The 21,859-nt window shown below is 50.1% G+C and overlaps 2 protein-coding genes across 25 annotated transcripts in view; one reads left to right on the forward strand and one right to left on the reverse strand.

Annotated features, from left to right (window-relative positions):
• The first annotated feature begins 2,171 nt into the window (after nucleotides 1–2,171).
• On the forward strand, nucleotides 2,172–15,933 carry LIG3 (DNA ligase 3). Of its 9 annotated transcripts, none has more exons than XM_085557479.1 (21): nucleotides 2,172–2,308; nucleotides 2,547–3,097; nucleotides 3,579–3,695; nucleotides 4,541–4,738; nucleotides 5,109–5,260; nucleotides 6,168–6,334; nucleotides 6,957–7,034; nucleotides 7,127–7,295; nucleotides 7,875–8,030; nucleotides 8,433–8,564; nucleotides 9,306–9,385; nucleotides 9,785–9,872; nucleotides 10,722–10,799; nucleotides 11,040–11,163; nucleotides 11,504–11,646; nucleotides 12,403–12,477; nucleotides 13,077–13,223; nucleotides 14,190–14,364; nucleotides 14,970–15,061; nucleotides 15,190–15,377; nucleotides 15,678–15,933. In XM_085557479.1, exons 2-21 carry the CDS (start codon nucleotides 2,566–2,568, stop codon nucleotides 15,778–15,780), a joined length of 2,994 nt encoding a protein of 997 aa, XP_085413605.1. In that variant the 5' UTR covers nucleotides 2,172–2,308; nucleotides 2,547–2,565; the 3' UTR covers nucleotides 15,781–15,933. The 9 variants fall into 9 exon arrangements, with proteins under 9 accessions (XP_085413605.1, XP_085413609.1, XP_085413608.1 ...); XM_085557483.1 differs by having other exon boundaries at nucleotides 15,714–15,927; XM_085557482.1 differs by having other exon boundaries at nucleotides 15,193–15,377; nucleotides 15,678–15,927.
• Nucleotides 15,912–21,859, reverse strand: part of RFFL (ring finger and FYVE like domain containing E3 ubiquitin protein ligase) — a 32,523-nt gene continuing 26,575 nt past the window's right edge. For 8 of the 16 annotated variants that reach the window (XM_077787497.2, XM_021551057.3, XM_085557513.1 and 5 more), the window contains 4 exons: nucleotides 21,093–21,179; nucleotides 20,547–20,754; nucleotides 18,738–18,761; nucleotides 15,912–18,216 (listed from right to left, as the gene is read on the reverse strand). In XM_077787497.2, the coding sequence (XP_077643623.2) occupies nucleotides 18,035–18,216; nucleotides 18,738–18,761; nucleotides 20,547–20,754; nucleotides 21,093–21,179 (501 nt within the window). In that variant the 3' untranslated portion in view covers nucleotides 15,912–18,034. Of the gene's footprint in view, nucleotides 18,217–18,737; nucleotides 18,804–20,546; nucleotides 20,755–21,092; nucleotides 21,180–21,859 lie in introns of all 16 variants that reach the window. The other 8 variants (XM_085557509.1, XM_085557508.1, XM_085557505.1 and 5 more) reach the window with 1 other exon arrangement.

The following is a 21,859-nucleotide window of genomic DNA, read 5'->3' on the forward strand; positions in this document are numbered from 1 at the left end:
TTGCTTTAAAACCAGCTGGAGGCCAGCAAAAAGACAGATATGTGGCTGGGGAAGCAAATTCTCTACCTTATGTCTCATTCTGCCTTTGAGGTCAGAGACTTGGCCATGTCAACCCACACAGCATCCTTTCCACGGATGAAGGTAGGAATCCAGTAGAGCTGTGTACTGCATCTGTTCCAGCCTCCTCAGCAGCCTCCTGGCACAGCACAACAGCACTTCCACCAGAGGAACAGGGGTGGCTGCCACCAGCAGAGAGCCAACAGCTGGGCTGCAGGTGTGTGTTTACCTGTACTGGGATGAAGGGCTGTTCTCAGGAGCCTGGGGTGGTACAGCAGCACCTCAAACCCACACAAACACAGTGCAAAGGACAATTTTAAGAGATTATAAGGGCAGCACTTCAGGCCTGTGCAGGTACTGAGGGCCCAGGTGATATGGCAGCATCTCAAACCTGCACCAGCATGGCATAGTACCCCTGAAGGGACAGCTTCATGAGGCTGGGGATAAAGCAGTGGCTCAGTGCACAAACACGCTGTTAGAACTCTTGGAGGGACCACTTCTATGGCCAGGTGATCCATCAGCACCTCCAAGCTGTGTTAATGCAGCACAGCACTCTTGGTGAACCAGTGTGCCTCAGCCAGGAACAGGGCACCACTCACACCTGCCTTTTCCAGTACTCTGGAAAAGCCAACTTTGGCAGGTCGGGAAGTCATCATCACCTCAGGGCAGGGGACACTGCTGCAGTGGAGTCAGCCCTGTGGGGGGGACCAGCCATCACCTCAGGGCACGGATCTGGGACCGTCTGAGGGCAGGGACCCTCCATTGCCGCAGGTGCAGAACCCCATGGCCTCACGGCACAGAGCGGGGCACAAACCCTCCATGGCCTCACGGCACAGAGCGGGGCACAAACCCTCCATGGCCTCACGGCACAGAGCGGGGCACAAACCATTGCCTCATGGCACAGAGCGGGGCACAAACCCTCCACTGCCTCAGGGCACAGAGCAGGGCACAAACCCTGCATTGCCTCACGGCACAGAGCAGGGCACAAACTCTCCACTGCCTCATGGCACAGAGCAGGGCACAAACCCTCCACTGCCTCATGCACAGAGCGGGGCACAAACCCTCCCCTGCCTCATGGCACAGAGCTGGGCACAAACCCTCCATGGCCTCATGGCACAGAGCCGGGCACAAACCCTCCATGGCCTCATGGCAGAGTGGGGCACAAACCCTACATTGCCTCACGACACAGAGCGGAGCACAAACCCTCCATTGCCTCACAGCACGGAGCAGGGTACAAACCCTCCATTGCCTCACGACACAGAGCGGGGCACAAACCCTCCATTGCCTCATGACACAGAGCGGGGCACAAACCCTCCATTGCCTCACGGCACAGAGCGGGGCACAAACCCTCCATGGCCCCAGGCGCTGTCCCAGTGCCGCCCCACAGCACGGACCCTTCCCCACCTCGGGGCGGGGAGCCGCTGCCAGCTCAGGGCACAGTCCCTCCATCGATCGCCTCATGGAGGGGGAACTCTCCGTTGTCCCAGGGCGAGGACCCGGTGCCACCTCTGGTCCTGGTCCCAGTCCCGTCCCAGGGCACGGACCCAGTGCGAATCCAGGGCATTGGATTCTCTTCCTGGCCCCAGGTGCGCTCCCGGTGCCGCCCCAGGGCACGGACCCGGTGCCGCCCCAGAGCACGGACCCGGTGCCGCCTCAGGGCACGGACCCGGTGCTGCCCCAGGGCACGGACACTCCCTGGCCCCGGGCGCGCTCCCGGTGCCGCCCCAGGGCACGGACCCGGTGCCGCCCCAGGGCACGGACCCGGTGCTGCCCCGGGCGCGCTCCCGGTGCCGCCTCGGGGCACGGACCCGGTGCTGTCCCGGGCGCGCTCCCGGTGCCGCCTCGGGGCACGGACCCGGTGCTGCCCCGGGCGCGCTCCCGGGGCCGCCTCGGGGCACGGACCCGGTGCTGCCCCGGGCGCGCTCCCGGTGCCGCCTCGGGGCACGCACCCGGTGCTGCCCCGGGCGCGCTCCCAGCGCCGCCTCAGCCGCGCCCGAGGCGGGAAAACGCTCCCGGCGCGCGCTGGGGGCGGGGCTCAGACGGGCCGATGGGGCGTGGCCTGAGCGCGCCCCCGGCCGCCGCTCGGGCAGGAAGGGGCGGGGCCGGGCGGCGCGCGCGGCCCTACGGAAGCCGGGCCGGCGCGCTCGTGTCCCGGCGGCGGCTGAGGCGGCGGCCCCGGCCTGAGGGGCTGCGGGCGAGCCGGGGGTCCGGACGGGGCGGGGGACGGGATGGCGGCACCGTGAGGAGCTCGGTGAGCGGCGGAGGGGCAGCGGGAGCCCGTGGTCGCGCCGGGGAGGGCAGGGCGGGAAAGCGGGCTCGGGGCGAGGCTGTGGCGGGAGAGGCCTGGGAGCGAGGAGGGGGCCGTGAGGGGCCGGGCTGTGGGGCAGCGCAGCGCGGGCGGTGGCGGCCGCTGCGGAGCGGGGGTGAGGGCTGGGTTGGGCGGGTCCCGGCGGGCAGGGGGTGCTGAGTGTCGCCTGTGTCGCTCGCAGCAGCCTCGGCGCGGACTGGATGCCCGCGGGCGGCCGGGCGCTGTCACACGCCGCCCGCGCTCTCGGCCGGGCCGCAGCGCTGCTCTGCCCCCGCCCGCAGCTCCCCTTGGCCGCAGCGTTCTCCCGCTCCGCCGGAGGCAGCCCCGGGTGCTGGTGGCAGCTGCTGCTCCAGCCCGTCCCTGTGCCATCCCCGAAGCAGCGCGGAGGTGCCGGCGCGTCCCCGCTGCCGTTCCCGCTGCGCTCGGCCTGCGCGGCCGCGGAGGACATGGCAGAGCAGCGGTACTGCGTGGACTATGCCAAGCGAGGCACCGCGGGCTGCAAGAAGTGCAAGGAGAAGATCGTGAAGGGGATGGTGCGCATCGGGAAGATCGTTCCCAATCCTTTCACCGAGTCCGGAGGGGACATGAAGGAGTGGTACCATGTCAAGTGCATCTTTGAGAAGCTGGACAAAGCCCGGGCCACTACTAAGAAAATTGAGGATATCACAGATTTGGAGGGGTGGGAAGAGCTGCAGGATGAGGAGAAAGAAACAATCAACAAGTACATCTCAGGTGAGGCACGAGGCAGTTCCAGGGTCACTTTCCTCCTTATTTTCAGGTTATGCCAGAGGTTGTTACCCAGCTGTGCCTTTGCCATTAAATCCTCGTGGATTTATTTGTGTGGCTTAGGGACAAAACATGTGCTGCTGCTCCAGCCCCTGCCTCAGCTGTGTAAGAAAGGGAAGAAATGGTCACTTCTGCAGTGACACTCCTCAGTTCGTTTGTCACAACTAGTTCTGGACAAGAGCTAGGTGATTTATTTCATAAGCAAATAAAACCCATGGTGAATCATCAGTTATTTTCCATTTCCACATTTTTCTGTGATCTTTAATAAATTACATATTCTTCTAACTTTTGTTACCTGAAAAACACCATTTTTTTTCTCCTCCAATTCCCATTTCTTTTAAGGCTTTTTACTTTGTAAGCCACATAATATGGTGAGTGATGTATGAGATTATTCCTGACTGCCTCTTTGAACCTTTCTGCTTTCCAGAAGCCAATTCCAAGACTGGAGGTACCCCAAAGAAAAAGGTGATAGTGCAGGCAAAACTCACTGCCACAGGACAGCTGACCACAAAAGATCCACCAAAGAAATTCTCTGGATTCAGTGGTAAGAATTAAGAAATGGTTCTGAGAAATTAATTTTTTAGTCTCAGCATCAAGAGGTGTTTCTGCTTGGCTCAGATCAGTAGGTTTTTATCTATAGATGATTCTGGTTTGTCAGTGCTTTCTTAGGCTGTCAGTCTTGAAAGAACATCTTGAAAGATGTGTGGATCTCCAGTTTTCCCAAGGAAACAAAGGTTCTGCTATGACCCACATTGTCAGGCTGACTGGCTCATTGCAGCCAAACTGAAGACATAGGCTAAAGTTATCCCACGTGGAGCTCAAAATCTGGAAAAAAACTGCTGAAGGATTCTCAGTTGTGTTCATGGAAAACTTGTCCTGAGGAGCAGGACAGTCCATCTTCCATCTGTGAGCTCTGACTGACCTGACACCCACCTGGAGCCACAGCAGAGCCAAAGACATCAGTTCCTTAGGGATTGGTGTTAGGAGAGGATGGGGATGTATTCCCCAATTTTAGAAATTACCTTAGAGAAGTGTTTTGCTTTGAAGGCTAAAAACCTATAAAATAGAAAAAAAAAAATCTCTAAAACAGAGGCATCTGGAAGGAGAAATTAATTTTCACCATGACTTAGCCATACTTTTCTGGTAGAACCAAGATCTAGGAAATTCTGGTGTGATGTGAAGGGTAAAAATAATTGGAAGGTTTTTATAAAAGTCATAGTTGGAAGGTTTTTATAAAAGTCATAGTTGGAAGGTTTTTATAAAAGTCATAAATTTTAGCTCTGAAGCTTCGCCAGCACACTGGGATTGTTCCCAGCTTGCCAGGCAGAGATAATTTCAACATTTGCTCCATGTTGTTAAAAAAAACAACTTGTGGTGTGTTTGATGCAGCTAAGCCCAAGAATTCAGAAGATGCCCCTGCAAACCCTGCCCAGAAGCCCAGCCTGTCTGCAGCCAGGTGTGATCCCAAGCACAAGGACTGCCTGCTGCGGGAATTCCGCAAGCTCTGCGCCATGGTGGCTGAAAAGCCAAGCTACAATGTGAAAACTCAGATCATCCAGGACTTCCTCAGGAAGGGATCTGCAGGAGGTATGGCTCCAGCTGGGAATTCTCAGCTCTCTCAGAATCAGTTTCAAAGGCTGATCTCAAAAGGAAAGGGGAAATTCAGATCTGTTGTGTGGTCCTAGCCTTGTGCTGTGGTGATTTCTGAACTGTGGTGGTAATCTTTGAAAAGTGAACTCCTTAAATAGTAAATTCAGACAAAAATTACTCACTCAGGTGCTGTAGGTGCCAAATTTAGTGCTGAGGTCAGATTTTGAGGCAAATTGTGGCTATTTTCCCTAAGAATTCCAAGCTACAACTGTGGGTTTTATCCCCAGGGTTTGGACACAGCCAGCCAGAGCCTGGACATGAAAATAAATCCTCACTGCTATAATGTGCTTTTTTTTTTTTTTTCCAGATGGTTTTCATGGTGATGTATATCTCACCATTAAGATGCTGTTACCAGGTGTCATTAAAATAGTTTACAACTTGAATGATAAGCAGATTGTAAAGCTGTTCAGCAGGATTTTTAACTGCAACCAGGAAGAAATGGTCCGGGACCTGGAGCAGGTGAGTGCAGAGAGCAGCTCTCTTAATTTCTGCTGTTCAGCTATTTGCTTATTCTGCATTGAAATTCGGTAATGATTTAGGTTTTTTACTCCTTAGCTTGACTGTTAGAATGGGAGCTGGTGATTTATTTTGGTTTTCCTTGGCTTTAGCAGTGTTCATAGCATTTTCTGCCATCTGGAACCTGTAAAAAACCATGTTTGAATGGAAAGCAGGATAAGAATTCATCTGGCAAAGCTTTAGAAAGCAAGACTAAAATTATCTAGGCAAGGTGGGCCGGATCTGTTTGTATAAACTCCTTTGTCTGGCACATTGCTACAGAACTGAGTTATATTACTCTTTTTGTACCATCACATATCAAAACCTGGGATTCAATTAACAGACCTGTCACTGGCAGCTGCAGGTGGTTAATACAATTAAGCTGCTACAATTGCAGGTGCTCAGTTGTGCATTGAGTCCCTGTGCAGAGGAGCTGGTGATTGACTGTGCACCCTCTGATTCACTGCAAGGTGCAGAAAAGGGGTGAATTAGATAAAAAAGTAATTCTTTCATCTCTGTTCATTGCCTTGCTGTGTGCTGCCTTCTAGTGACATCACTAGCCTGGCCCACGTCCTTGGATTTACAAGTGGATTCATCCCGAGGATATAAAGGGTCTATGCTGCTGCAGCAGTGAAAAATAAGAGCCATGAGATGATGCTGGTACTCTTAATTACCTTTCTTGGCAAATTAAACAGCTGAGCAGCTTTATGTGTCGTGGCAGCTTCCTTAAGTGTTTGATTCTGATTTCTTCATGCAATCCCAGCATCACTCCTATCCTTTGTCCTCACTGGAACCATGCAGAATCCCCAGTAGCACCCCCATTCTCTGGCCATGGCTCTCATCCACACCCTGGTGTTGTTTTTGGAGACAGGGAGATGTTTCTGAGACCATACGGATCTTCTTCGAGCAGAGCAAGACCTGTCCTCCAGCAGCCAAGAGCCTCCTGACCATCCAGGAGGTCGATGAGTTCCTCATCCAGCTATCCAAGCTCACCAAGGAGGATGACCAGCAGAGTGTCCTGCAGCAGATCAGTCGCAGGTGAGGGAAGGAACCAGCCTCTGGATGTTTGCCCAAGCACTGGAGTGGTTCTCTACAAGCTGGAGTAGTTGAAAAATTAATCCTGAGTCACCACTGAACTTAATTAGTATCTGTAAGGTGCTGTTAGTGGTGTGATTGAGACACCTTGACAGCAGTGGAGAGCATTTATGGCTCTTGATCACGCTAGAGAACTTTGTACCTGCCTGTCAGGACACTTCAGTCAAACAAGTGATTTGCAGTAACACCCTAATGGTGCTTAGCTGTTAATTAAGTTGCTGTTCTTAAGCATGTTGGGAAAAGCCTTCAAGTAGTTCAGACAAAGATTTTTGGTCTGGCTCAATTTGTGTTGATCTGAGGCTGAGGATTTTCCGATAGTTACTCTTGATGCATTAATTAATTAAATTTTGGAAGATACATCAACACTGAGGCAGAATTAATGTTGGCATCAAGATGCTGGAAAGCTTTTTGGATATTCCCTTCTGTCTCTGAGGTGTGTCACTATTAACATGATTGGTTAAACCTTCTACAAAGGGAGGGCCTCTTTTTAAAGAGATCTGGATGAGTTTCTTCTTCTCAGCTGGAAAATTCAGCTGACAACTTTGCTGAATCTTCTCTTCCTCAGGTGTACAGGCAACGACCTGAAGTGCATCATCAGGCTAATTAAGCATGACTTGAAAATGAATGCTGGAGCAAAGCACGTGTAAGTGACAGAGACACAGAAGTGCCCATTTCCTGCGGCAGCAGCAGCAGCCCTGAGGCTGATCAGTGCTCCCCTCTCTCTGTGTGCTGCAGGTTGGACGCTCTGGACCCCAACGCCTACGAGGCGTTCAAGGCCTCGCGGAACCTGCAGGACGTGGTGGAGCGGGTGCTGCAGAACCAGCAGGAGGCAGAGAAGGTGCCGGGGCTGAAGAGGACCCTGAGCGTGCAGGCCTCGCTCATGACCCCAGTGCAGCCCATGCTGGTAGGTTGGGCTCCTCCTGGCAGAGACTCCCACCTGGGAGCATCAGGAGCCAGGGCAGTGCTGTGCAGTGTGGGCTGGCTCTGCAGGGCTCACTGCTGTTTAATGCCAGCTTAGAAAGCATCTCCTACCAGCAGGCCAAGTATCTGATACACTCAGTATCTGCACCTTCAGTGCCACTGCCAAGCTAATACCTTCCCTTGCTCTCAGTCTTTTGTATTTGTTGTCATTGCAGAAGCTGACCCTTTCTCTGGAAAGAGTGTAAGCTTTCCAGTGGATTAAAGATTCAAATAGGTCTGGCTTTTTGTGTGAACAAAGCAGAGTTAAATATTTACTTGTGGGCTGAGCACACTCCTACAGAAGGCTCAGTTTAAAGCATTTGGAGGGGATAAGCACTGAAAAGCTGTAATTATCTGGGCATATGCAGATATTAGTAAGTGAATCATTAAGGAAAACTTGGACTCGCTAACAGAAGTTCTGGACAAAAAGCTCTACAAGGGGATTCACTGGAGCTAATTCATGAACTTGGGTAAGAGTAGCTTTATTTTCCATGTGTCACTGGTTTTGGCCCTCTCTGCCCAGGCTGAGGCCTGCAAGTCCATCGAGTACGCCATGAAGAAGTGTCCCAACGGGATGTACGCCGAGATCAAGTACGACGGCGAGCGCGTGCAGGTGCACAAGAACGGGGATCACTTCAGCTACTTCAGCAGGAGCCTCAAGCCTGTGCTCCCCCACAAAGTAAGCACCTGGGCACTGACCACCCCTTCTGCCAGCTCCTCCACTGCATTCCAAATCGTTTCCTTCTATAGTTTCCTTCTCATTCCTAATTTATATAGATGTGGAAAAGCAATGCTTAAAACTGTAATCATTTAATTCTGGTGCATGTTAAGAGCTTGGAATTAAATTTCATCTGTCTGCTGCAGAATCCTCTCTATGCACTGCATTTTGGGAGCTTTGGTGCCAGTTGGGTGACTTGGTTCTGTTTATTGAAGCCTCATTTTTCTATTTGTAAACTGCTGTGGGTACCACAGAAGTGCAGATGTGCTACATGTGCGTTGTATACTTGTGGAGAAAACACCTGCATTGGAGTGAATCCCTCTCTTCAGCCAGTTTTTTTGTATTTTTTTTTCTTTTCCCAAGGTAGCCCATTTTAAGGATTTCATCCCCCAGGCTTTTCCTGGTGGGCAAAGTATGATTCTGGATTCAGAAGTTCTTCTGATTGACAATAAAACTGGCAAGCCACTTCCTTTTGGGACCCTTGGTGTGCACAAGGTAAAAAAAAAAAAAAATGGTTTTTGTGTTTGGAGGCTGTTACTCAGCTGACTTAAACACAATCTGCTATCACAGGATAATTTCAGAGCTCTGATGCTTGTTAGAGTATCTGGGAAAAAATAAGATTATTGAAAAGGCTGATATTGAAAAGCTACTGCTCTAATACAGTAGATTTGATACTAACCTGGTCACTGGCAGGACATTAACAGAACTTAATTTAAAGATTTTAATATTAAAATACTAATTTTAAATTAATATTACCATAATATTTTTTAAAATCTTTGGAAAATCATGCAATTCTGTTGTTGTTTCTCATGGCTTGAGCAATGTATGGCAGCCTGGGAGACCAGAGGGATGCAGTGATTATTCCATGCAAATGTTATGTAGTGCTTGTGTCTAGACTGAATGGGGGTGAGGAAAAGGACAGGAAAATGAAAATTAATCTATAAGTGCCTAAGTTAAAAGTAGCCATTAATTTGTTGTGTCTATAAATGTGGGTTTTTTGCACAGATGTTGCATTGCCCAAAACCATTAATATTTTTAGTATTATTTTCCATTCCTGGGAAATTAACATTTTTTTATGTTCTTAGCTTGTGCTTGGACACATTCAGTGCAAAATCTTAATTCTCAGAATGCTTCTTTTAGAAGAGGCATACCTAAAATGTTACAGAGATAAAAATCCATTCTCTTCTTGCTTTGCTAAAACTGTTTGCTGTGACTGCAGAATCCTTTGTGTTTCAGAAAGCTGCTTTCCAGGATGCCAACGTTTGCCTCTTCGTGTTTGACTGCATCTACTTCAATGACATCAGCCTGATGGACAGGTGTGGCTGGCAGGGGAGAGTGCCTGGGCTGGTTTCCTGGGATGAACTGGCTGGAAAACCCCACTAATGCAGACAGACCAGTTCCCCTGGGCTGTCAGACTGGCCACTCACTGGGAAATCAGGGCAGCATGGGAGGGACCTTGCTGTGCCAGGGAGTTTTTCTCTGGAGCTCCTCTTGCTCTCCAAAACACTGGGATGATCTGTGTCTCAGCTGCTCATCTCACATCTTCTAAACACACTTGACATTGGAATTGCCATTCTGTCACTTCCTGGAGGAAAGTAAGAGCTCGTTGTCCTCTCTGGAGCTCTCTAGGGTGAATGATTTAATGATTTAACAGGTTTTTTCAATGTTGCTGTTGGGATTGCTGCTTGTCCCTCACTGTCCATGCCCTGCTCTAGGCCCCTGTGTGAGCGGCGCAAGTTCCTCCACGACAACATGGTGGAGATCCCCAACAGAATCCTGTTCTCAGAGATGAAACATGTCACAGTGAGTCCAGTGTGTCCCTGCAACCCTCACCCTGCTCCTCCAGCACTTGGCTTTTTTATAATTAACTGCAATTCACCCTGGCAAAACGGTTCTCCTTCTGCTCGGTGTGCAAGACTTCTTGAGCCAGCATTGTATTCCCATCTTTTCCTGGCCCCAGCCCCTTCAGTATAATCCTAACTTGCATACTTCAGGTTTTATGGCTTGTTAATGATTTTAGCCACTGTCACTCTGACCCTGTTAGGAGTTAAATCCTGCTGTCACTCAGTGCAGAGCTGTGACTGCAGCCTGATTGAAGGGAGCCAGACTGTGCCACTTCCCAGACTGGCAGCTTCAAGTGCCACACAGCCTTGAGACATCCTGGCTGCTAAATCCTACATTTAGGCAGCAGCATGCTGGGATTTTCCTTAGATTATGCACGAGCCTGATGTCCCATTATTTTTCCCCATTGCTGCTGATTTCTGTGGCACCTTGGCTTTGGTGGAGAATGCTTGGACATTTTGGGCAGAAGGTTCATAGGTCCCAAGGCAGTTGGATGGAGAAGGAAGCAGGCACTGCTGGCTGAGCAGATCTGGCTTGGGACATACTGGGTCACAGCCAGTGGGGCAGCCACGTCTCTGGGGGGTATGTTTTAACCAGACAAACCTTCTCTTCTTGGGACATATTCCCAGCTTAGTCACTGGGTGTGCAGCAAAGAGAACATGTACAGGGTCCCTGTTGGAAAACCATTGTGAAACCATTCCTCTCCCTGCAGTTGCTCTGGGTTTTGTGCACCACTGCTCCAAACACAAAGCCTGAAGAGCTCAGCCCTTTTTACAGTCCTGGGCTAACCATGATCCCTCTCCTTTGCAGAAAGCTGCAGATCTGGCAGACATGATCACCCGGGTCATCCGGGAGGGGCTGGAAGGGCTGGTGCTGAAGGATATAAAGGCAAGTTCCCCTTCCCTCTGTACTGCTGTCAGCTGGGAGTTTGGGAATGACAACAGAGTCAGCATCACACACTGAGCGTTCTGGAAACATCTCTGGGCTCCTCTCAGTGCTGACATCCAGTCCAAGCTGCTCCTCCTGCTGTGCTCAGGAGCTGCTGAGCTGGGTAAAGGCTGGGGTTGTCTGAGGAGCTGCTGCCCACGAGGGGATCTCTCTGAGGGGGCTCTGCCTTCCTTTGCACAGGGTAATTACGAGCCAGGGAAACGCCACTGGCTGAAGGTGAAGAAGGATTATCTCAACGAGGGGGCAATGGCTGACACTGCTGACCTGGTGGTGCTGGGGGCTTTCTATGGACAAGGCAGTAAAGGTAGGTCTGGAGTTGGCTTAGGTCAGAGATCTGTCTGTTCAAGGAGCTCCCAAGGTTTTCCAGTTCCAGAACTCCAGAATGAGGGTGGCTGGAGCAGTGGTTACCAGCTGCAGCCCATCATGTCCTTGCTGTGCCTTTGCTGTGGGCTGCTTGGCACAGCAGGGCTGGAGGTGTTGGGCTGGGCTGTTGCACAATGCAGAGGCTCTGTTCAGCTTTGTGAGCAGCCCTGCAACTATCACAAGCCCAGGCCCCTTTGACTCCCAAAGATACAAAAGGGTTTTGGCTCAGAAAAGCTGTGGCTTGCCCTGTGCAAGCTGTGAACTTTGCTGTCCCTGTGCAGGTGGGATGATGTCCATCTTCCTCATGGGCTGCTACGACCCCAAGAGTGAGAAGTGGTGCACGGTGACCAAGTGCTCTGGTGGCCACGATGATGCCACCCTGGCACGTCTGCAGACAGAGCTGGACATGGTGAAGATCAGCAAGGTGAGAGGGGGGAGCCCAGGGATGCTCAGCTGCCCTCGAGGTGCTGCTTCACTGCAGGGTGGAGGTGCCCTGCCAGGAATGAATCAGAGTTGAAGCACATCAAGCACTTGACACAAGTGAGGTGTCAGAGCAGCCAGCTCCTGGAGAGGCACTGCCTGGGATCTGTACCCAGACACTCAGTGGGAAGCCAGGCACCATCTGTTTCCTGCTAGGACAAGGTTTTGTTGGGAAGATAGCAATTTTTTATCTGGAGTTTTTGGCACGTTGTGATTGGCAAAGGCAGTCACTAGATGGGGCTGTGGGAGGGAAATGCTCAGTCAGGCTCTGGTCTGGTGGCTCCATAACCTGGGGTTGGAGTTAAGATTTCTGTCAGTGGTTTATCTTGCTTTTCAAGGCTGGACAAATAAACAGAGAGCTGAATTTTAATATCACCTTGACATCCTGAAGGCCATTTGCATCAAGGTTGTAGAATCTTTAAAAAAAAAAAAGGGTATTTTTACATTAATCACAATTGGATCAACTTCTTGTTTCACACACAAAATGACAGGAATTGAGGGCTGTGTTCAGGCAATACTTGTGATTTTCTAGATGAAAGAAATGGCTGCAGATCAGTGCAAATTCCATCCATGCAAAGGCAATGTAATACCTTTATGCTGATCTACTTCTAGGTTGTGTTTCAGCAGCTTCTGTTGTAAAGTTAGGATTATATATGATGATAAGTGTCAATGATTTGAATTTTGTGCTTTTAATTAATAGGATCCTAGTAAAATTCCAAGGTGGCTAAAAATTAACAAAATCTACTACCCAGACTTCATTGTCCCAGATCCAAAGGTAAGCACTCTCATAATCATTTAACATTTCCCAGCCCTTATTCTGCAATCTTTTATAAATCCTTTAGAAGGACAACTTAGAAGTTGTCTCTGTTACAAAATAAATCTTCATACTTGGAATGGGAAATTAAGCACAAGTTTTTATCTCTCAATCTTGCAGGTGCATTTGAGGCTAAGAGCTTCATGAAGAAATGACACCTGCAGCAGTTTTGGGAAATATTCTTGTGCATTAAATCCCTTCCAGAAGTGAGCTTGCTTTAAATTTGAGATATAAGAAATCTGACTGAAAAGGGTTGAAACACAAAGGGTTTCTTAAATCTGACTTAAAAGGGTTGAAACTACAACCCACAAGTTGCTGTTGTTGTAGGGAGTGTGTCAGTATGCTCTGTATGCCTGAAGGCAAAGGTGTCACTTAGAAATTGGCTTAGTGAAGGATCCTGGCTTGGAGGAAGAGTAGGTTTTGATAAAGAAGGTGACCAGCAAGGTCACTTTGTGTACATGGAGCTGTGCTGGGGAGGAGAGCGAGGGGGGTGAGGCACTCTGAGCTGGCTCCTGAGAGGGAGGACAGGGGTGTGACGTGGCTTCCCCCCGTGTGTGCAGAAGGCGCCGGTGTGGGAGATCACGGGGGCCGAGTTCTCCAAGGCCGAGGCGCACACCGCGGACGGGATCTCCATCCGCTTCCCGCGCTGCACCCGCATCCGCGACGACAAGGACTGGCAGACTGCCACCAACCTGCAGCAGCTCAAGGTGGGTCAGCACGGGGCCCTGCAGCTTCAGACAAATCACAGCATGCACTCGAGGCACCTGCTGCCTGTCACGGCACCTTCTGGTTTCCCTTCATGCCAGGCTCGGGCTGGGTTGTTTTGCTGGAAGCCTTCCAGGTCCCTTGAGCTGTTGTGGTGTTGTGCCCTGTCAGAGAAGTCTCTGCGGGCAGTTGGTTCCATCAGCTCCTGTGGCAGGGTGAGGAATTGCCTTCCTCAGAGGTGACCACAGAATCACAGCATGAACTCGGTTGGAAAAGACCTTTTGAGATCATCAGGTCCAACCTGTGACCTAACACCTCCCCAGCAATTAAACCAGGGCACTGAGTGCCACGTCCAGGCTTCTTTTAAACACGTCCAAGGATGGTGACTGACCTTTGTTCTCTTCATTCTCACTCAGTTTCCCAGCATTTGCTGAGACTGGGAAAGGCATTTGGGAAGTGCCTGTGGGTATTCTGGGGCACAGGGGCCAAGTGGCACCAGCCAGGACCCCTGGGCTGCAGCCAGCCCTGGCAGTGGGAGAGCTGGGGAGCTCTGTGCTCGGGGGAGCTGCTGTAGTTTGGGGCTGGCAGCAGCTGCCAGGGCTGCTGTGCCATGGAAAGCAGGAGTGATGCAGCCCCCAGGGCCTGCCAGGATCCCCATGGGGAAGAGAGAGGAACAGACCCCTCTGCAGCTGGGCCCTTCCCACAGCGGGCACTGGGCAGTGCTCATCCTTCAGGCTCTGTTGCAGGTGATGTGGATGTGGCTTTTGCTCCTCCTGTGTGGCTTCCCTTAATGCCAGGGAGGGGTGGAACGCAGGGAGCTGGGACAGAGGTGACAGGAAAATGACTGCAGAGAGGTGCAGGAAGAAAAGGCTTTTGAGCAAACACTTCAGGGAGGAGAACACCAGAGCAGTCTGTGCACACAGCTCGTGTCCTGTGTCAGATGTGATCAGGGCTTTTTCCCTGGGCAGGAGCTGTACCAGCTCTCCAAAGAGAAGGCTGATTTCAGTGTTACAGCTGGGGAGGAAGATGAATCCACAGCTGGCAGCAGTGGAGAGAATGATGGGAATTCCAGGTCTTCCACACCTCACAGCAGTATTAAGAGTCCCCCAAGCAAGTCACCTGCAAAAGCCCAGAAGGAAGAAGGTAAGATGATGGTGCTTTCAGGAAGGAGTCCTCTGTGCTAGGGGCAGGCTGGCTCTGGGTCCTTGCCTTCTGTCAGAGACTTGATGGTCCCACCTTTCACCTGGATCTCAGGGATAATGGTCAAAGCTGTTCAGATCCTTGGTTTAGCCCTGTAGCTCTTGAGATATCCTGGGATTGGGAAAAGAGGGATGGAAACAGCTCTGATGATGCTGTTGAGGTTGGTGTTCACTGCTCCCATGTCTGCAGGTCACAGCCCTTTGGTTAGAGATTGTTGGTCATGAGCCAGTATTTAATTTGATTTGGATGGAATTCATGTGGATAAAGGGAAATGTGGCTGGAGGTGATTTCCTGGTGAATTGAGCTGGAACGTGAAGCAGATTGCTGAGCAGTCTCACAGAGGCCAGAGTGGTGACAGCATGGAGGGCAGGTGGCGGCAGCAGCCTGGGAATGCAGTACAAAAATGTGTCTCACTAGTGACAGTAATTCATGGACTTTCCAGAAAGAGGGGAGGAAACTTTTCCCTTCTGCTCTTTACTTTCCCCCAACATTCATACACAACCAGCATCTGGACAGAGCACGTGCATGAGCCAAATTTTTGTTTTTAGAAAGCAAAGGAATCGTTGGATCCCCTCAAAAATCCGAGGAGAAACGAGGGGAGAAGAGAAAAGCATCTGAGATGGAGGACAACGGGAAGAAGGTACAGACAGCACCCACGGTGGGGTGGAGGGAGGCTGGAGCAGTTGTGGTCTGTTCACTCCCATTCCAAGGAATGTCCACTCCATTCCAAGGAATGCTTTGCCCGAGCTGTTTCTCCTTCCCCCTCAGCAGCCGCTGCTGGACATTTTCACGGGGGTGAGGCTCTACCTGGCGCCCTCGGTGAAGGACTTTGACCGGATCCGCCGCTACTTCATCGCCTTCGACGGGGACCTGGTGTCCGAGGGGGACGCTGCCTCGGCCACCCACGTGCTCGGGGACGTTGCTGGCAGCGCCGGGGCCCGGCGGGTGACTCCCAGGTGGGTCTGGGAGTGCATCCGCAAGCGCCGGCTGCTGGCCCCGTGCTAGCACCGAGCAGCTGGGGACAGGGAATGGGGAGATCCCTCCATGGAGATGGGGATAGCTACAAAGATCCAGAGCAGCCCTATGGAATGAATTTAAAACGTTCTCTGAAGGAATGTCACTGCTGAATCCCATTTTCCTGCCCATACTGTAGACCACCGCCCGTATCCAGGTGCTGGTTTAGTCTCCTTGGGTTTTTAAAATTTGGGTATTTTTATAGATAAATAAAACTGAAGCAGCTTCTCCTTTGCTGTCAGGATTTATTTTCCAAAGGTTCTTCTCTTCCTGCTCAGGAAAAGAGAGCAGCAGCTCCATGGGACTCTTGCCTGTGGTGCCAAGGTCATTTGTGTTGTCAGGTAATTTTTTTCTCCTCCACCTCTTCTGTACCCTCCCACTAACAGCATTTCAGCACCTGGAATCCCAATTTCTGGCTGAGGTTCAGCAGTAACTGTAGCATCTCTGCTTGTAACAGAGTCAGAAACAAAGTTAACTAAATCACAATTCAACTTTATTATAAAATTATAAACCAGACTTCTGTACCAAAACTAGTAAGTTGAACTGTCATAGTACCAGAGAATTTAACAGTGAATAACATGCCCTTTCAAGTAGAACATTAAGTTTTAAAATCTTTAAACAATGTACAGTGTACATAAAGCACATAAATATTTCCATTTACTTTATTAGTTCAGAACATTATATTCCTTTGGATCATTAATCAGTTTCCTCCAGGTTTTGATTTTCCTTTAAAAACAACTCACTCATACCCATAATAGAGAATCCATTTTTACAAGTGAAACAAGAAGAGTCTTCCATTCACAAAGCACATTTTGAAGTCACAGGGTGGGTGGATCTTCTCACCCCTAAAATTTCAGGCATTGAGCTGCAGCTTGATTTAACTGCTGTAGAACATTAAGCCTACCCTCTACAAGGAAAAGTACATCTATCCATAGGGGAATCATCTTATTCCTGCTAAGTTCCCCCAGCCCTGAGTTCATTGAAAAATACAACAACATGAATTTTCACAGTGGATTTCCTAAATGAGGCTTTGAGCATGTTGTGTATTCCTGCAGCTCTTCGAGGTCCCTGTGCTCTATCCAGAGCCAGCAGTCACTTTTTACCTGCCCTTTTCTCTGTTGTGCTGCTCTGACTTGTTCAGTTTGTTCTCGTGCTGGATCTGTTAAACCTTAAATCAGAGATTACAGAACTGGCCTGGGACAGAGGTAGAACTCGGAATGCTGAGTTCAGTCAATGCAGCAGCTGCTGCAGTTTTGTGGAGTTCTGGGAGCACCTCAGTGAGAAATCCCTGGCTGCCTCCCGAGCCCTGGATTTCTCATCCCAGGCCCTGTTTTGGCTGCAGTGCCCAGAGCAAAGTCCCTGCACTGGCTGCTCCTGGAACTGCCCTGTGCAGAGCACAGCAGGTGCATGTGCTGTTGCCATCACTGCCACTGCACGGGAGCTCTGCTGCTGTCCCTGCAGCTGCACTTCAGTGCCCCAGGAGCTGTGAGGGGTTTGTGCTGTTCTCTGCTGGCAGCCAGCTGGAACACGGAGCCATCCCCCGTCCCCAGAGCAGCCAGGACAGCTCAGCCTCAGCTGCCCTGCAGTGAGGGGACAATACACCAGTCACAGTCACCTCCTGCAAGAACTGCCACACTGCTCTAGCAAATCTCTTCCAGCTGCACCCACTGCCCAGGAGAGCTGGCAGGGATCAGGCCACAGCCTCTCTCCCCACCCTCAGCAGCAGAAAGGACAAAACTGCTTCTGATAAGCAGTGGAAGGTAACAGAACTGTAAAACAGCCCTGGGGAGGATGGGCAAGCTGATTTGCAGTGGAGATTGCTCCTGGATTCAAGGGACACAAAGGCCTTCTTCCATGATTCCCTTCTAAAAAAAGACAAAGTCACCTGCACTTAAATATGATTGTGTAGCAGTGGAGTCCTCAGTAAACCCTGGGGAAGACTCAAGCCTTGGATTTGTAGCTCCCCACCTCTGGCACAGAAACAAAAACCCAGCACACAGGGGCAAGGCTGAGCCTTCCCAGCCTCCCTCCCCAAGAGTTTTCCACAGTACAAAGACAACCTTGATACAAAACTACACATTTTTCCACAATTGCACTAGGCTGGAATTAGGCAAAGCAGGGATGGTCTGCCTGTCCTGCAAGCATAACAATTTTACATTAAATTAAAAAGTACAATTAACAAGCACGGTAACATTTTAATCTTTGAAAATCGAGTTGTTGCTGGGCATAGCCTGAGCAGCAAAACAAAGGACACTTTTTGAGACCCCAGTTCACTTTTATTATTCAGAGATAAATACAAAGCCTCTGGAGCTGATCTTCCTGGTGGAAAGCTGGGCATCCATCTGTCCTCAAATTTTCCTAGGATGGAGGTGGTTAATGATTGCTGGCAATGAGCTCCAAGGAGTCCAGGCACTGTGGTGTAAAGCACAATGGTGGGATGAGCAGAGTCGGGCATGGCTTGAGCAGAGCACTTTCCCCAGGCTTCCTGCTTGCCTGTCCTGCAGCAGCTGATCTCCAAGGTAGCTGTGGCAGGGATGTTTCCCTTTCCCCAAGAGCACTGAGGCTTTAAGGCACAGCAGCCCTGAGCCCAGAGCCACCTCTACGTCCTGAAGACGTGCACGGCCCTGATGACGTACTGGCGGCAGATGGGACACTCGCTCATGCGCTTCCCGCACTTGGTGCACGTCACCATGTGCCCACACTCCAGCAGCACACAGTCGATGGGAGCATCCATGCAGATCCTGCACAGGTTGTCCTCGGTGCTGGGGGGCCCAGCACCACCTGAGGGGACAGGAGAGCACGCAGGGGTCAGGCAAAGGGAGGTGTGAGGGGTTTGTGCCATCCCAGTTGGATTTTCTGAAGGGATTCCCCAAGGGAACAAAGTGAGCAAAGGAATTCCCCTTGTGGCTGCTCCATCAGCTGCCAAGGAGAAGTTGTAGCTTTTACACAGTGATTTCTGTGAGATGGAAACAAACACCACTGAGATTCTCAGTGATGAGGCAAATGAAGCAACATGGGTCTCTTCCCACGTAACAGCACAAGAGGGAATGATCTCAAGCTGTGCCAGGGACATTTAGACAGCAATTTTTCCTGATACCCATTTGCAAAAGGGTTGTCAAGCTCTGGAACAGGCTGCTCAGGGCAGTGGTGGCATAAACAACCCTGGGGGGTGTGGGGGTTAAAAGCCATGTGGATGTGGCATTTGGGGACATGGTTTAGGAGTGGCCTTGGCACTGCTGGTTGGACTGGATCTTGGAGGGTTTTTCCCAACAAACAACTCCATGATTAAGGATCTCACTCACCAGTTTGATCATCAGTGTCCAAAACTGCAACAGAAGAAGAGAGGGATTTGGTGAGAATCTGAAAAGCTGGGAGAGAAGTGTTACCAGGCAGAGGCTGAAAACCTCAAGGGAGTTGCTAAACCAAAACTGCTTTTTGCTGATCACCATGGGAGGTTCAGGCTAGGCTCTGATCAAGACAGGTTCAACAACTGACAAGAACTTTCTCCAATACTGAGCTTACAGAACTGCTAAAGCTTCCCAGAGATAAGGGATCCAAAGGGATGTCTCAGTATTTAAGACAGCCTTGGAATGTGTGCAGAGTTTGGCTTCCCAGTGCTGCACCTCCATTACCCCTCTGCTGCTACACAATCACCAAAAGTGATTGAACACAGACACAGAGTGAGTGAAGGAAAAGGATATATTGCATCAAAAGCACAAGATGAGAGAATGTAACCCCAAAACTGCTGTCTTAAATCTTGGATCATCCATAGAAGACAAAGCCTAGAGAGACGTGTTTAAGAAAACAACACTACTTTGGACATCACTGAGAAACAAATGTGTGAAATCAAAGTGTTAAAGTAAGTTTCTCATGTAAGTAATTTACAAATATGTGTATTTTCTAAGAAATCCCCTCAAAGTGCGAACTAGCACCTGGAAAATCAAGCCAGATATATTCTCTGCGCATCTGAGTCCCCTCAGAGCCACCTGTGCAGGCCCAGGAACATTCTGGTGGTGAGAGAGCGAAACCCCAGCTACCCACAGCTGGGCAGCCCTGGCAGCCACTGCTCTGAGCACATGCCCTGAATCTCCCAGCTGCTCTTTGCTGGCAGTTTCCTGCCTGGGCAGGGCATTTCCCTGCTGGCTTTGCCAGGTACCACAAGCCAAGAGATAAGAGCTCAGCGTATCCAGTCATGTCCAGCCACCCACCAGCTGTTGTGAGGGTGAGGCAGTGCCCAGAGTTGGGGGCATGCACAGCACCAAGGGTGAAGGATGCACAGCCCTTGTGCTGCTGCTGCAGGGCTCCCAGAACCCTCCTCAAACAACAACAGGGAGTGGCGAGCAGAGCTCAGCTCCTTTCACTCAGTACAAAACACTCCCTCCTTCCTCCTCACTCTGCTGCACCAGAAATGTCAGGTAAGTTCTATTTCCTTGTACAGCTGTCCCTAAAAGGCCAAACCTGGAAAACAGGCCCACGTTTGCTAAGTGTGAAAAATGCATATTTTATTATTGGCTTTTTGCAAATGTTATTATGAATATTATATGTGTAATGTTAGAAAGTTATGATGTATTAATTCTCTTACGTGGTGTGTTAAATGTAGTTTTAGCTTACAACATACTGTTAAAATAGAAACTCTGTGATATAGGATTTGTTACAATCTCAAACAGGAAGATGAGATAATAAACTCTTCACACAAAAATGTCAGCAAAGGGGGCCCATAAAAAGTTACAGCCTCCTTATCAGAAAAGACAAAAATTCTTCCACCTTCTCTCCATCTTTGTGGAACCAACAGGATTAAGGAGAAGTTGACAAAAACCAGAAAAGTTCTTAATTTGCAAGGAATTTATGCATCATGTATGAGATATATGAATATGCAACAGGCTATTGCTTTTAAGGTTATTCCTTTGTTCACAAGGGATGCTTTTTGTGATTTAGTGTTCAAGAGCATCCGGACATCCGGAATTCTTTGCTTTTTATAGTCTTGTAATTATCCTAGCTCTAAATTTTATTACTCTAATTACATTACTATTTTTATAATCATTTTATTATTATTAAACTTTTAAAATTTTTAAAAACCAAGTGATAGGCGTTTTTCACACTAAGTCTCTCACCTAGATGTTGAAGGTCCTTCTCTCTGTAGAGGCGAGTGACCCTCTCCAGCAGCTCCCACTTCTCACAGCAGCCTTTGTAGTTGACGAAGTTGCGGGCGAGGATTTCCTTCAGCTGGCGCACGGAGAGCGCGTTGATGTCCCCGACGCTCGTCAGGTCGGACAGGGAGGCCTTCCTGCCCAGCACCGGGTTCTCCTCGGAGTCACTGGACTGGCAGGAAGCACAGAGGGAATCATTCTTGCCCTCAACACCTTGAACTACGGTATCAATCAACTTCCAGCATGTGTGTTAGCAGGAATTCAGGTTTGGATGTACAGAGAAGTGGCTACTCTGAATTCATCTACCAGAAACACAAATTTTGAGATAGAACTTAACAATTTCTGCTATGGTGTCCAAGTGACACCAGTTCTTTCTGTATGTGGAGGACAAAATGATACTACAGAAAGCATTCATTGGGTTTGGTCAGCCTCAGTTACTGCTCATGTCTGGTAGCAAATCCAGCCCAGACCTGGTATTCCCCCTGCCATCCAGTTCCAGGACACACAAACCTGTATCTCATCCTCTGCTGCTGCTTCTTCTGCTGCATTCCCAGCTGCTGTTCCACAGGCTGGGCTCGGAGGCAGGTGACCATTGGCCTGGAAGAGGAAATGAAGCTTTTACCAGCTGTGGCTTTCTGGAGGGAAATCAGGACAGTGTCACTGCAGTCCCTGACCTCTGGAAGGACACAGGCAGGACAAGGCACAAGCCAGGCACACACAGAGGGTTTTCCCTGTGCAGCACTCACACAAACTAACACTTGCTGAAGCTGAGCCTTTAAAGCTCCAGTTCAGAACTCTAAGCTGGAGCAGACCAAATGCACACACCAAGTCTGTAAATGTGTATGTGCAGTCCTTCCCCGAGGGTCACACGGTGCTGTGGTGTGATGGCGGAGCTCTCAGTGCAAGGCTCTGCAGAACCCTCCTCTAGCAGTTCAGATCTTCACACTAACCAGGAAAACACCTCCTCAGGTGGGCTCTGGAGTGGGCAAACAGGAGACACCCAGTGAGGGAGCAGCAGCAAGAGAGCTGGAGGAGAAACGCTGGGCAGTTGCTTTGAACTTGATCAAATGAGCAGTGTAATTTCAGCTGACTCACCCCCAGCAGCCACTGTTCCCTCTGGTTTCCTACTGACAAAGAGACTGTAATGTTACCACCCCACTTATCCAAGTGGGGACTTGCTAACATTTACAGAGCCCAAGAATAACCATCAGGATCAAAGAGCCTGAACTGCAGCACCATGTCATGCAAGTCAAGACAAGAAGCTGAAATGTATCATG

The sequence above is a fragment of the Lonchura striata genome, chromosome 19 (genome assembly GCF_050655825.1).
Source record: "Lonchura striata isolate lonStrDom1 chromosome 19, ASM5065582v1, whole genome shotgun sequence".
NCBI classification, from domain to species: domain Eukaryota; kingdom Metazoa; phylum Chordata; class Aves; order Passeriformes; family Estrildidae; genus Lonchura; species Lonchura striata.

What these genes read in the sequence shown, in the direction of transcription:
- LIG3 (XM_085557479.1), top strand. Translation starts at nt 2,566, where the DNA reads ATGCCCGCGGGCGGCCGGGCGCTGTCACACGCCGCCCGCGCTCTCGGC. An exon ending in AATCAACAAGTACATCTCAG is followed by an intron (nt 3,098 to 3,578) that starts GTGAGGCACGAG and finishes TCTGCTTTCCAG; the next exon opens with AAGCCAATTCCAAGACTGGA. An exon ending in TGGTCCGGGACCTGGAGCAG is followed by an intron (nt 5,261 to 6,167) that starts GTGAGTGCAGAG and finishes TTTTGGAGACAG; the next exon opens with GGAGATGTTTCTGAGACCAT.